This window comes from Stenella coeruleoalba, assembly GCF_951394435.1.
Source record: "Stenella coeruleoalba genome assembly, chromosome: 20".
NCBI classification, from domain to species: domain Eukaryota; kingdom Metazoa; phylum Chordata; class Mammalia; order Artiodactyla; family Delphinidae; genus Stenella; species Stenella coeruleoalba.
The window spans coordinates 13,459,287-13,474,797 of NC_137166.1; the positions used below are offsets into that span (position 1 = coordinate 13,459,287).

The 15,511-nt window shown below is 40.4% G+C and overlaps 1 protein-coding gene across 4 annotated transcripts in view; it reads left to right on the top strand.

The window, feature by feature from the left end:
* SF3B3 (splicing factor 3b subunit 3) overlaps positions 1-15,511 on the top strand; it is a 101,507-nt gene that overhangs the window by 20,132 nt on the left and 65,864 nt on the right. For all 4 annotated transcript variants that reach the window (XR_013825225.1, XR_013825226.1, XM_079906791.1 and 1 more), the window contains exons 9-15: positions 124-289; positions 2,348-2,443; positions 5,632-5,704; positions 10,977-11,128; positions 11,434-11,589; positions 12,600-12,755; positions 13,256-13,399. Coding sequence is in view for 2 of the 4 variants with exons in the window: in XM_079906791.1 (XP_079762917.1) it covers positions 124-289; positions 2,348-2,443; positions 5,632-5,704; positions 10,977-11,128; positions 11,434-11,589; positions 12,600-12,755; positions 13,256-13,399 (943 nt within the window). In the remaining 2 variants the exon portion in view is untranslated. The remainder of the gene's footprint in view (positions 1-123; positions 290-2,347; positions 2,444-5,631; positions 5,705-10,976; positions 11,129-11,433; positions 11,590-12,599; positions 12,756-13,255; positions 13,400-15,511) is intronic.

Genomic DNA, 15,511 nt, shown 5'->3' on the forward strand with positions numbered 1-15,511 from the left:
TTGAGTACTCTTAGGATTTACTCTCGACAACTTTCATGTATAACATATAGCAGTGTTAATTATATTTATCATGTTGTACATCAGACAGAAAATATTTTAACTAAAGTCTTTGCTTCTCCCTAGTTACTTATATCAAATTGCACATCTTGGAGATGATGATGAAGAACCTGAGTTTTCATCTGCCATGCCTCTGGAAGAAGGAGATACATTCTTTTTTCAGCCAAGACCACTCAAAAACCTTGTGCTGGTTGATGAGTTGGACAGCCTCTCTCCCATTTTGTTTTGCCAGGTGAGGATCTTTCCAGTCACTCCATAATGAACAGTGCTAGCCAACTGTTTCTGAATCTGAATGAGTTTAAAGTTTTAAATCCAATTAAATTAAGGTCTAGTTTAAGAGGTTCATCAGCATATCTGTGGTATTGCCAGAGTATAAGGGTGAAGCACCTAAAGGTAGTTGGGTAATTAAAAACCATTACATAAATCCTTGGGCTTAAAAAAAATTTTTTTTAATGATAAAAATCACGTTTTATAAAAATTCAGACTGTACAAAAGATAAAAAGTAAAAGTCCAATCCCCAGTCTTTTCAACCCTCTATTTCACCGAGGCTGTGCCATTAATAGCTTCCTGTGATTGCTTCCAGACATTTTCTCTGCATCTATAAGCATTTGTGTGTTACACTTTTCTTTTTAATGTAAATATGCTCATATCCTTTACAGTATTCTGAAGTAGACCTTTTATCACTTAACAGTCTGTGAATATCTATATCTCATTTTAACACTCACTTCCTCCGTAAAGTACTCCAGAGACACTGGGATCAGTCAGTAACAGAACCCTTTTGGGAACCCAAGGTGGCCCAAGATGGGATTTGTGTCTCTCACTACTGGCATTCAAGTGTAGCAGAAATTTTACCATGCTGTTGCATCCTGGATTCCTGGGGTTCCAGTGACCATTAGGCACCACCCTACCCTGTCTAGATGATTACACTTTTAGTGGAAGAGTTTTGCTCACTGTGCCACGGACACACAGTCAGTATTCAGGCACTCTTCCTGGTAAAAGTAGCAGTTCTGAAGTTAACTGCTTTTGTTCTTTCTTTTTGAGAAACGGTTAGTCCTGAGGGCAATAGAAAATAAGTATGAATAATTCCTAATTGGATTTTTACTGATTTTTTTTTTTCTGCTTTCATTGGAATTTGAGGAGATAATTGTGTAAATAGTTTGTAGGTCAAGAATAAAATTAACAGGAAGTTCAGGTATCTGTAGCAGGGCTATAAGCATTTTTTGCCATGTATCTCTTTACTAGCCTAGTTGAGGCTTCTGGATCCCCTCTGTGAATGATATTTTTAAATGCATATAGTAATAAACATATGATAGCCAAGAGAGCAAATTATTTTTTAAATTGTGAAAAATTAGTATATGTGCTTCTGTAATGGGCTTAAAATAACAAGATAGTGCATTTAAAATAGGTGAGTTAATTTTTTAAAGAAGTCAGTGTGAAGGTTATATACACTCACAACCCACATGCTCATCCATGTTACAGTAGGCTGCACTGCCTTACAGTCAAGAATTTTCATTTGAATTGTACAGTTCGACAAAACTACAATACAAATAACTTCTTTCCACGTGTTGATCAACAAATATTTGTACTGGAAAGCAGCTCGATATCTGGGGTGACTAGTACAAGAACACATGGCTTCCCCATTTGGTGGCAAACAGCCAGGTGCAGAGTTACCCTGTAATTGGTCAGGTACATCATAGGAACGTCTATAGTAGATAGGGCAGCTGTGGTCATGTGCGTTCTAACAGCGGATCTAGTAAATGTAATTTTGAAATAGTGATAAGGGAAATGATAATTTGGAGGTGTCTATAAACTTTAATATTGGTGACAAAGTCACACATAAAGATAATTAATTTATTGTCTATATTTTTGGTTGGAAGGAAATGCTGAGATTTCAGTTTGAGGTTATATAACAATTTCACTGATTGTAAAAAATATTTTGTTAACTCAAGAACTGATACACGTGGGACTTCTCTGGTGGTCCAGTGGTTAAGACTCCACGCTTCCACTACAAGGGGCACAGGTTTGACCCCTGGTCAAGGAACTAAGATCCCACATGCCACGCAGCATGGCAAGAAAAAAAAAAAAGAACAAGCTTTTTTGGTTGGTAAAACTTGCTGCTTCAAACTGTTTGCTTTTTGGAACATTGGGTCTTTTCCACTCTGTGCCCCCATGGCCAGTAGCAATATTTAAGTCTAATAAACTAAAAAGTGGTTTGTCGCCCTGAGAACAATCAGGGTTGGGTATGGAAAAGTAGCAGAAGTAGACATTTTTTTCCCCTTTCTCTGTGCAGATAGCTGACCTGGCCAATGAAGACACTCCACAGCTATATGTGGCCTGTGGTAGGGGACCGAGGTCATCTCTGAGGGTCTTAAGGCATGGACTTGAGGTAAGATTGGAATTTCTAGATCATATGCAGGGTTTGGAGGAAAGCATTGACAAAGCAGCCTAAGGCTTTATTCTGATGAGATCAAAGATGTATTTAATGTTTCTATGAAAGAAAAATGTTTTCTTTCTCCCCATTTCCATAAAGTTTAGAGTTTAAATTTCTTAATCCTTTAACATGTTAGCACAGTAGGCACATTTAAAAAATTTGGCAAATAGGAATCAAAGGGGAGAAACACGTCTGTTAGTTCCAGGTTCAGTCGCCATTACGTGGAGGTTAGGAAATCTGCATGGCACATTTTACTCCGTTTCCTTTTAGTGTTGGTCTTTTTTCGTAGCTTTTAGATACTTATATTTTTAACTATGTTAATATTGTGTATATATTTTTGTATCTTATTACGTTCCTGATTACTGTGTGCTCTTATGTCATGTCATTATTTTTAGTTTTATTTATTTTTTGTTGTTGTTGTACGCGGGCCTCTCCCTGTTGTGACCTCTCCCGTTGCAGAGCACAGGCTCCGGACGCACAGGCTCAGCGGCCATGGCTCACGGGCCCAGCCGCTCCGCGGCATGTGGAACATGACAGGGAAGCCCTGTCATGTCATTTTTAATGTTTTTGCAATATATTTTCACAGTGGGTAGATTAGAATTTATTTAATGAATCCTTTATTTTTTAAATATAATTTATTTTTTATACGGCAGGTTCTTATTGTGTATCTGTTTTATACATATTAGTGTATATAGGTCAATCCCAATCTCCCAGTTCATCCCTCCACCCTCCCACCTCCTGCAATGAATCCTTTATTGTTGGACTTTTTAGGTGATATGAATACTCAAAATTACCTTCTCAAATCCCACACCCTCTTCTCATCATGGTTCTAGTGTTGATGGCTTTTAGCAAGTACACTGGACTTGATTTTGTTAGGAGTAAAATAAAGCTGTTTCTGACACTTTGCTCTTAGAGGTTGTGGTTGAGCAGGCTCCAGGCTCTTAGAGTCCCACTGCCTGTTTTTGGAAATTTTTATTGGAAGACAGGGAAGATGACCTTGGTTTTGAATTCTGGCTCTACTACTTAATAGTTATTACTAAGCTTTATAGGACCCGCCTTAAAGGATTGTTGTGTGAATTAAATGAGAATGTGTGTGAAGCGCTTAGCTCAAGTTCTGGCATATAGTAACTGTTCAATAAATGTTAGCTATTAATATTGTAGTTTCAGAGAATTCAAAAAATTTTGACTGCCAAAATATTCATCAGGTCACCAAATTTTCGATGACTGAACCCAATTTAGACCAGTAGTTCTTTTTTTTTTTTTTTTTTTTTTTTGCGGTACGCGGGCCTCTCACTGCTGTGGCCTCTCCCGTTGTGGAGTACAGGCTCTGGACGCGCAGACCCAGCGGCCATGGCCCACAGGCCCAGCCGCTCTGAGGCATGCAGGATCCTCCCGGACCGGGACACAAACACCGCGCCTCCTGCATCGGCAGGCGGACGCTCAACCACTGCGCCACCAGGGAAGCCCTAGACCAGTAGTTCTTGATTAGTTACTTACTGCTAATTGGATCCTGTCAAGCATCTGATTAAAGCAAGTGCTCAACACAAAAAATACATATATGCATTAACAGAAAATTTTGTGTACCGTGTAAGAGTTAAAGGACCCAATTAAGAATCATTGTTTGTGAGTCATCTGCTTCCTCCTAATTTTTTCCAATTATATTAAAAAAATATTATGTTATATAAAACTATTTTTAAATTGTTGGACGTTTCTTTTTTCCTGTATATCTATTTGTTGAACCTTGTTGTCTAGCTAGATTATGGTCTCAGTTGAACACGGTCACTGTCAGATATTACATTTGGTGTATAGAGTGTGGTATACCTGACATTTACGTTTTATTGATGGTGAAGTTTTCCAAGATTCTCCTGTACCACGATCAGGTATTCCTGCTATTATCACATCAGTAAACCAACAAAAGGGTAATGTCTTTCATATATATACTAGCGTTCTTCCTATAAGATGTAGTTCCACTGTACAGTATAATAGGCTGCCTAATTTTTTATTTCTAGGTCATTTAAAAAACGCTTAATAAAATTTTTATTTTTGAATGGTTTTAGATTTACAGAAAAATTGCAAGGATATTACAGACAGTTAATGTATAACCCACACCTAGTTTTCTCCTCTAGATCATTTTGAGTTCATCTTATGTATTGCATTTACTCTCATTTGAGAGCCTATAGGCCATTCACAGGATTCTTGACTCTGACCTTAAGGAGCATAAGAACCTAGTAGGAAGGACAAAACAATTCCTCAGATCACTTTTTAGGTAAGTGTCCTAAGAGGTGGTGATTGTGATTCCTGTGAGAACTTATGAGGAAGAGATGACTGCCAGCCAAGAGAATAAGGGAAGATTTTTCCTAAAGAATGTGGCATTTGAATTGTTCTGTGAAGGGAGATGGAATTTGGCCTTGAGGGAACAAAGAAAAGAAATGGAGGGCTTCCCTGGTGGTGCAGTGGTTAAGAATCTGCCTGCCAATGCAGGGGACACGGGTTCAAGCCCTGGTCTGGGAAGATCCCACATGCTGCAGAACAACTAAGCCCGTGTGCCACAACTACTGAGCCTGCGCACCAGAGCCCGCGAGCCACAACTACTGAGCCCGCATGCCACAACTACTGAAGCCCGCGTGCCTAGAGCCCATGCTCCGCAACAAGAGAAGCCACCACAGTGAGAAGCCCAAGCACCACAACGAAGAGTAGCCCCTGCTCGCCACGACTAGAAAAAGCCTGCGTGCAGCAACGAAGACCCAACGCAGCCAAAAATAAAACGAATACAATAAAATCAATTAAATAAATACATTTTCAAAAAAGAAAGAAATGGGATGCTAACTTAGATGGACTGTTTCATTCCCACGTGCTCACTTTGAGGAGGATGCAGGCATGTTATACCCAAAGGAAGTGTTTGGTCTTGGCTGCAACAACTGTCCTAGATGTTCCATCACTTCTTGCTGAAGTCTATTATGGGAATTGCCAGTGCCTCTAGCGTTTTGGTTCTTACATTCTTTTTGACTAGATGGTTCCAGTGTTTTAATCAAGTATACAGTGTGAGCCCTGCTATGTTGGGACTGTATTATCTAGTGTAGTTGTAAGCAAGGGGCTGAGTTTCATGCTCACTGGATCTGTGATTTGTCTCCTCTCCCTGTCAGGTATCAGAAATGGCTGTCTCAGAGCTACCCGGTAACCCCAATGCTGTCTGGACAGTGCGTCGGCACATTGAAGGTAAGCAGCCCTTTCCCAACAGTCAAAATGAGGGTCTGGGTGCCACTGACAATAGAAGGCTTAAGAGACTGCATTCATAATGCTTCTATATCACATCATCTAGCACCATATACTAGAAACTTCTTCTGACTCAACACCATGTTTTTGAGGCTCTCCCAATCAGGGTGCCTTCACTTACTACTTTTTGTACACATGGGTAAGGGGAGCATAGGGTGGCTGTTAATATTCAGTACATATACACTTGAGTATCATAGATAGAGCTGTCGTATGTTGTGTTCTTTGACTATTCATCTTTAAGATACTCTTTCCATTTGTGTGAGGAGTATGGTGTAAGGGAAAGTTTTTGCTTTTTTTTCTTCAACGATGTTTTCTCTCTTATTGTGCTGAAATCACAGTGAAATTAAAGGTATTATTCTGGGCATTAAGAGATTGGTAAAGCTTGTTAATGCTCAATAGGTATAATAGTTGTGTTTAAGGAAAGCGGAGGTTGATTGAATGGAATCAGAATTTTAGAGTGAGTAGAAAAGAAGGGATGGAGGAAAGAGGAAGTCTGAGCTCCAGAATAAAAATGGTCACCTCATCCTAAAAAATTGAAAGTTATGCGAAAATTCATTTTAGTGCAATAGCAGGAAAGTCTTGTGACAACTGAATTTCATTCCCTTAGAGATGAAACTCAATTCTCATTTTCCCTTTGATTCTTTGGGATCGTAGGTCATTTCTATTCCTAGACCTCATTTTCTTCTTGTTCCCTCAGGAATGTGGGACTGGCCAATATACAAAGCTTTTTAAAGAAAACAGCTGGAAATCTTCCTGCTATTTAGATGTTTTGGTTGTATGGAACAAATTTAAGGGAGCTGGGAAATGTGGAGGAGGGAAATCTCGTTTCTATTAATAGAGTACACATTTTAGTGGATTTTGTCTCATGTAAGCATTGGAATCCAATCTGAGTTGAGTAGAAAGAAAAAAAAAGTGAATAGGAAATTAGTAGGTTCATTTTAGCTGAAAAGGTAATTATTGGATGATTGGTTTTGAAAGATTTCCCCATTTTGTGTAATGTCTTCATAAAGAAACTGGTCACTGTTGATGTTCAGCTTTAGCTTGGTGGCAGATTGGCTGGTTGATATTTAGGCTCTTGAAAACATTTCTCAGACTGTTTGAATTAGAAAGAGCCTTTGAGATAAAACCTAGTTTGCTCCTCTTTTTTTGTTTGTTTTTGTTTTCACTTATTAAACTTTACTGTAAAATCAATTTAGATATGCAGGAAAGTTAACCCCTCATTTTTATGAAGAAGGCCGAAAATCACAGGCGTTGACTATCCCAAGATAGGGCACCTAGGTAATAGAGACTGAAAGCAGTGTCTCCCGAATCTCAATCCAGTGTTCATTTGACTAACCCTATAGTGAGTTTGGGTCATGCTGGTTTTCTAGGATAAGTTCAGTGTTCTCATCCTGCTACCTTGTAATTAAGATAGGACTCTACTCTCAGGGCATGTGCCATCTAAAAAAGAAGATAAGTATAAAAAACTGTTGTGGGCTTCCCTGATGGCGCAGTGGTTGAGAGTCCACCTGCCGATGCAGGGTACACAGGTTCGTGCCCCGGTCCAGGAGGATCCCACACGCCGTGGAGCGGCTGGGCCCATGAGCCATGGCCGCTGGGCCTGCACGTCCGGAGCCTGTGCTCTGCAACGGGAGAGGCCACCACAGTGAGAGGCCCGCGTACCGCAATCAAAACCAAAACCAAAACAGAAAACTGTTGTGTCTTCTGATGTGATGAAAGGCACAAGCATGTTGCCAGGAGGGGTTAGAGAAGAGGGAACAGGCATGTGTTTGAGAATCAGGAAAGGCTTTTGGGGTAAGTTAGATAAGTTCGTGATCTGTGGTATGTTGCATGATGGAACTTGTAGCTGAAAAGTTTTGTCCTCTAGATACCAAAATCTAGGAAATGATTACATCCTGATAAATTTTACTCTTTAGAAACTATAATTTGGGTGATCACCCACAAAACAGGTCAAGTTCTCTCTGTTCATTCTCTTTCCAGATACCCTAAGTTACTATTTCACATGTCCACACATGCTGCAGTCTTCCAGGCAACTACTAACCTTGGCTGGTACTTGGTGATGCACACTACCAATACCAAGCCTTTTTTTCTCTTCCACAGGTGGCTGGTGAAGGTGCTGATCACCACAGGTGTGTACCTTGTACCTATTGCTAGGGTCTACTATGGGGTCTTAGAGATTACCCAGGGAGAGGGACCTGCACAAAATATTGAGGCTGCCCTGGTAGCATCTTTCAGAGGGTAACTTTGCAGTTGGCTCTCCATGTGCAGTGTTAGTGGTGCACACCCATCTGCCTATATGTTAAATAGTTTGAGGCAGGAATCACTTTCTCCTACAGAATATGGAACATTTGATTAATTTGCCTCTCATTAAGCTAAAAGAGGCTGTGGCTAGAAAATCTTAACTTCATACTCTCTCTTGATGTTTTTGTAATGTTCCACATGTACTGACTGAAAGATTAGGTCCTGGAGAAAGCCCCCCTTTTTCTCTTTTGAGTATAAGCAAGACTGTGCTGAGGCAAGACAAGCACTGAGTAGTCTGAGTATAGAGTGAGAGTGAGACATTGGAGGCCTAAATCATCTGGATGGTCACTCACTTTTCCCTTTGGAGTAGTGAGCTGTTTTTTGAGCCTGAGATACTAAGGCAGGGGAGAGAAGAAGAAAGCATTCCCTCTTCTGTGGGCTGCTTCCGTATTGCTCAGACAGATAGAAGTCCTTTTTAACTGAGACAAAGATGCGTTCTCATATCCTAATAGATTCTTCACTGAGGGTTGAACTAATGGTCATTTATATGAAATTTGAAACCTCTGGAAGAAGGCAACATAGATTTCATAGTTCATAGTCATTTATCTTGACTGAAGCTTGATTTTGTTCTGAAGTCCACCTTTTAACCTATAACCTGCCTAGGACACAAGAGCAGCTTATCTGTTTCTGGTCCTCCTGACCATAGAATGGAAAGGGTAGAAGTTACAGTGTGCTTAGTATTTACAGGGTAGTGGATATTTTGAGGAAATCCGTGATGTAAAGGAGCTTTCAGGTGTCAGTCATTGCTTTACTCCTTGTTGAACTGCCCAGCAAACATAAGACCCTATTTAAGTCCACCAAGCATCTCTTTATTTTTATACCTGAGCAGTCTGGGGCCTTGGGTCAGAGGAAGGATAAGGGCCCAGGCAGTCCTTTTTCCCTCACTCCCCTCATTCTCTGCATGTAAGTTATAAATGTGTGGTTTCTTTTCTGGAAGCCCACCTTTTCCCTTGACTGAAAGAAGAGGCTGAAATCCTGACCAGTTTGAGCCCATTTTTGTTTGGCTTTAATTTGCTCTGGCACAGCTTTTAAGATACAAGGTTTCAGTGTTGAGAACATGGGAAAGGACACGATATTTATATAATGTTAAAATTAAGCAATTCCTGTTACTTTTACATACCAGAAATTTCCAGTTCAAAAACTGAGAGCTGGAGCAAAGCTTCCAAGCTTGGTGTTGTGTGGAGAGTGAAGATGGTTTTGTTGTGCGCTATTAAGGCATCCATTTCAGAGACGACCACGTCCACACTCCATGTTTTATGATGGCGAACAGTGCGGTCTTCTTACAAAGCCGTTTTATAAGGTGTCCCCAGGCATGCAATACATGTTGACAGTTATAGTAAAGTAATCTAAGACAAATTATCTGCTTGTTCAGTGTTATTCCTTATGATGGAACCCTTGCTCTGGATTCCTGGTGTAGCCATTAGATTATACCCATTGGGAAAGATCTTTGATCCTTGCCTTTCAGCCACTCATTCAGTGCACACGTATTATTAACTGAAGCAACAGTTTTGCAGAATAGTACTTACCCTTACTATGAGGCATCCTCATAAATTATATTTATTTCTATATATTTATTTTAAAATGCTGATTGCAGTCCACAAAATTGATTTTATGTCCTGCTAATAGGTCAGAATGCTACTATAGGTTATACCAATAATACATTTTCATCTGGCCCCTTTTTCTGTAAAGAGCACCGATTCTGCTGAACTCATTGAGTAATCTTAGTTCAGCTGAATGACCCTTGGAGCACTCAATCCATACTGTGTCCTTGATGTGAGTGGGGTGGATCAGGCCTATGGTGTTGAGCTCTGACAGGGACTCAGGCAAGCAGGATCCTTCAGCTGCTTCTGCTAAGAGTGAGGTAGCCACTCTAATTTAGTACCTTGTGTGCTTGTCATTCTATCCCTTGTTTGCCTGATTTCTGTGTGAAGGGGACAAGAAGAGGGGAATTGATACAGAAAATTCAAATGTAAAGTAGGAAAATCTCAATTCATCTCAAAAAAATGAACATACATTTATTCAGCATTTATCAAGCTTTATGCCAAACATTGTGCTGGATGTGGGAGATACATACAGAAGTTGTTTTATGTTGTAGGGTGGAATGTGTAGGAAGTAGACAGCTTTTAACTGTGGGATCTGTGTGAGAAACTTTTGGGGTTGCCTGTATACCTCTGACCTCCTTGAAAAACTTGTTGGTGTTTGTTTATCCAAGTGCATTTTATTAAATGAAAAGCAAGTTCTAATAGGATTGCTCATGACCATCGAATGGTGATATTTTTAAATGTGAAAAACTAGAGAGTTCAAGGGCTCACAATATAAACTACCACCACCACCCACCCCCTCCCTGGTTATCCAGTGTTCTTACATCATTCCTTTTGGGACATCCTAGGATTCTCAGTTTCCAACCCTAGAATGTCTTAGTCTCTTGGAGGCTTAAGTAATCACTATTTTATTCATTAGGTCTTGTGTTCTCACATAAGATACTTTTGGAAGAAAATGGGGACCTTCCTTGGTTATAGGGAGTATCTCTTAAGAATGGATTGTGATTGGCATCTGAAACTGTAGCTTCAGTACATATAAATATTGTATACAAAATTTCCTCTTGCTTTGTTCTCTCGCATTTTTCTAGCAAATGTCTCAAGAAAATATTAATTTTCAAAGGTATTAGATGTGGGCATGTCTACTTTATGTACTATTTAGCCATTTAAGGAAGCAAAGTATATCTGTAGGCTGTTATGACCTTTAATTATCTTTTGGATCATCCTGTGCTGTTTGCCACATGACTGTGTGTGATGACTACACATAGAAGAAGTGCCTTGGAAAGTTTCTGAAGAGAATGCTTAGTGTGTCTCATTTGGCTTTGTAACTAATGAGTTCTTAGCTAACCCACTTCTTTCTTCTCTTTCCTTTTCAGATGAGTTTGATGCTTACATCATTGTGTCTTTCGTGAATGCCACACTTGTGTTGTCCATTGGAGAGACTGTAGAAGAAGTGACTGACTCTGGGTTTCTGGGCACTACCCCAACCTTGTCCTGCTCCTTGTTAGGAGATGATGCCTTAGTGCAGGTGAGGATTCTCAGAGAGCTGCTTAACCTGCTCACCTTACTTTGTCCTTTCTTTGACCTCATTATGGTGTAGATTGCTGGGTTCACATTTAAGGAGCTTTGAACTTCTTTGAAATGGATGCTGCAAAACATGAACTTTTTTGAAGTTAACCTTGCCTGGGACCTCTTAACTCTTTTTTGTCATTGACCCAACTGGTGCCTCAAATACAGTGCCTCTAGATCTGACAGATCTGATACGTGTGAGGGTCATGCTTGAGTGATGAGTCAAATTGCTAAAGTTGGGTTTCTTTCTGTTACTGCCTCAAGGTGTATCCTGATGGCATTCGGCACATACGAGCAGACAAGAGAGTCAATGAGTGGAAGACTCCTGGAAAGAAAACAATTGTGAAATGTGCAGTGAACCAACGACAAGTGGTGATCGCCCTGACAGGAGGAGAACTGGTCTATTTTGAAATGGATCCCGTATGTTATTTTACCATTCACTGTGGGACTTAATGTAGGGTTCAGAGGTGAAGATGGGAGTTGCAGTCCAGGTATCTAGATTACATATTCATGAGAAAGGGAAATGAACGCTACCAAATGTAGAATAGTTGGCTGGTGGGAAGCAGCAGCGTAGCACAGGGAGATAGGCTTGGTGCTTTGCGATGACCTAGGGGGTGGGAAAGGGAGGGTGGGAGGGAGGGGATATGGGGACATGTGTATGCATATGGCTAATTCGCTTTGTTGTGCACACAAAAAACTAACACAGTATTGTGAAGCAATTATACTCCAATAAAGATCTATTAAAACATAAAAAATAAAATTTTAAAAATGAAAGGGAAATGAGAAGGGAAAGTGTCCTAAAGCCCTTTACAAGGGGGTTGGAGGTGGATATGTTTTCATGTCTTTAATTCTAATTGGAGTTATGAAATGCCATCTTAGCAATGAAACACTTTTTCTGCCCTGCACACTCTAGTTTTCCACCAGATACTTGCCATATGTTTAGTTTCTGCAATCTGAATCAATTTCAGAAATTTATTTTACTTTTATATATGGAAGGATGTTAGGTGTGTTTAATTATGTTCTTAAGAAGTCTCTGGTTGTGGCCAACTTGTATAGTCCAACTGTACCTATGAGTGAGGGGTTTTGTCTTTAAATGCCATATTTGAATTCTCTTTCACCCAGAGTATTTTCATGAACAAATAAACAATTTTATATATTTTCATTTCCTGAGAGCTAGGTTGGCTTAGAAAATTTGTGGTGCATTATACTTGTCAAGGGTCTCTTGATTCTCTTGTCAGTAATTTTGCTTTCCATTAGCCTGTAGAGTTTAGTCTTGGAACCTTAGGTAGAGATATTCTTGGTCATTGATTATAGTAAGAAGAGTGCGAGGAAGCAAAAAGGAACTTAACAATCTCCCTTTGTTCTCCAGGCCCAGGGTTTGGGGGCAAGTTGGAGTGGTTTGTGACCTCTCTCTGTCTTCATTCCTGTAGTCAGGACAGCTGAATGAATACACAGAACGGAAGGAGATGTCAGCAGATGTGGTGTGCATGAGTCTGGCCAACGTCCCCCCTGGAGAGCAGCGGTCTCGCTTCCTGGCTGTGGGGCTGGTGGACAATACTGTCAGAATCATCTCCCTGGATCCCTCAGTGAGTGTCACTCTCAACTTTAAGGATCTTCCACTTGGAACCTGAGCACCTGACCCATTTTTGATGTCCCTCTCTGAGATCAGCTGGGCTGGACCCTGAAATCTCCACCTGCTGCTTCTCCTGATTATTGTAGCAGCACACCTCAGGAGTCTTCTGCAGTGCCTGCTTCTTTGGCTTATGGCTTGATTCCCTTTTTTAGTTTAAACAGAAAAAAAAAAAAAATCCAAGACTGTGTTTACAGAAAAGGGCCTTGGATGACTTTAAAGAGGTGCCCTTTGCATATTTACTTTTACCATTATCCACTTTTGCAAAAAAAAAAAGGAAAGCACAATCCTCTCCAGAGATTGTTTTAAGGTTCAGTCTAAATAGAACTCCTTTTTCAGGTTTTCCCTGTCCATGAGAAAGAGTTGTTCTTCACTTCTAGAATTAGATTTCTCTGGGTAGGTTTTTTCCAAAATTGGTCATTTCCCATGTTTTATTCTTTTCTCTTTTCCCCTTAGGACTGTTTGCAACCTTTGAGCATGCAGGCTCTCCCAGCCCAGCCTGAGTCCTTGTGTATTGTGGAAATGGGTGGGACTGAGAAGCAGGATGAGCTGGGTGAGAGGGGCTCTATTGGCTTCTTATACCTGAATATTGGGCTACAGGTAAGAGATCTAGAAACTCACATTGTTGGTGTCATGGCTTCTTTTACTTTCATGACTCCTTTGTTCAATACTGTGCCTATGGTTTCAGTTACCCACCTTATGAGAAGTGAGCAATGCTGCTCTTGTTCCACTTATTTCACCTCTAATTAGAACAAATCAGGCCTAGAAAAAAGTATTTTTATGAAGAGCTTTTGATAAAAATGCTTAGCAATCGCTGTTCTGTGGCAGAACTAGATGGGGTTCTTAAGAGTTGCCTGTACTCACAGTATGCACCTTTTGAAACTAATACGGTTGTTCTTTGGTATCCTTGGGGGATTGGTTCCAGGATCTCCCTTGGATACCAAAGTCTGAGGATACTCAAGTCTCTTATATAAAATGGCATAGTAATTGCATATTCTCATACACTTTAAATCATCTCTAGATTACTTAATTACCTAATACAAGGTAAATGCTATATAAATAGCTGCTGCAAATTCAAGTTTCGGTTTTTGGAATTTTCTGGAATTTTTTTTTTTCCCCTCAAATATTTTTGATCTATGGTTGGTTGAATCCGTGAATTCAGAACCCCTGGATACGGAGGGTCTCACAGTTCATAATGGGCTCCAAGAGGGCCCCTAGATGGTCCCTGTTGTCAAAGCACCTGAGCTCTTCATGGCCCAAAAGGCAGGAACCTAAGGATCAGAGATTGTCAGGGGTTTTGACCATATATTGATACTTTTCGTTTTCATCTAGGCCAGGTACTTTTTGCTTTTTAATTTCACTTCCTAATTTAGAATTTCTCAAACATGCCCAGGAGTTAGACTAATGTAATGCACCTCCATGTACTTATTACCAGTTATCAGCACTTTGTCTTTTCCCCTTCTTTTCTTTTTCCTGGAGTATTTTAATGCAGATCCAATATGGTATATAGTTTCATCTTTAAGTACTTGAGAATGTAGCTGTGCCGAGGGGTGTGTGTGTGTTGAGGCCTTAATATGATCATGCTCAACAAAATTTAACAATTCCTTTGTTTGTTTATGGCTGGCTGCGTTGGGTCTTTGTTGCTGCGCACAGGCTTTTTCTCTAGTTTTGGTGAGTGGGGCCACTCTTCATTGCAGTGCGCGGGCTTCTCATTGCAGTGGCTTCTCTTGTTGCGGAGCACGGCCTCTAGGCACACGGGCTTCTGTAGTTGTGGCTCGAGGGCTCTAGGGTGCAGGCTCAGTAGTTGTGGCACACGGGCTTAGTTGCTCCGCGGCATGTGGGATCTTCCCGAACCAGGGCTCAAACCCGTGTCCCCTCCATTGGCAGGCGGATTCTCAAACCACTGCACCACCAGGGAGGCCCTAACAATTCCCTAATGTCATCTGATATCCCCATATTCTAGTTTTCTCCTTTTTTTTTTCTTTTCCCAAAAATGTTTTTACATTTGGTTCTACTCGGGATCTACATAAAGCTGTCCACAGTTTTCATCTGCTTGATTTATCTTTTTATGTTTCTTTTAATAACTGTCCCAACCTGTTAAAAAAATTTTTTTTAAAGAAACCAGATCACTTTTCTTGTGGAATTTCCCACCTTCTGGATTTGACAGAGTCATTCCTTGTGTGTTTAATGTTCCTGCAAACTGGTGGGTAGATTAGACCATGCTATCCATTAAAAATATAATGCAAGCCACAGGTCTAATTTTAAGTTTTTCAGTAGCCACAAAAAAGGAACAGATGGAGTTAAATTTTAATGTTTTATTTAACCTAGTATATCCAAAATATCATTTCAATTTGTAGTCAGTAGAGAATTAAGATATTTTATGTTTTCTCCCTTTTATTTTTTTGGGTATGGGGAGAACTAGGTCTCTGAAATCTGCTATTTGGTACTTTGCACTTAACAGCACTTTTTTTAAAAAAATTATTTTTGGCTGCATTGGGTCTTCGTTGCTGCGCGCAGGCTTTCTCTGTTTTCTCTACTCTTAATTGCGGTGCGCAGGCTTCTCGTTGCAGTGGCTTCTCTTGTTGCGGAGCACGGCCTCTAGGCTCACGGGCTTTCAGTAGTTGGTGGCTCGCAGGCTCCAGAGTGCAGGCTCAGTAGTTGTGGCGCACGGGCTTAGTTGCTCCATGGCATGTGGGATCTTCCTGGACCAGG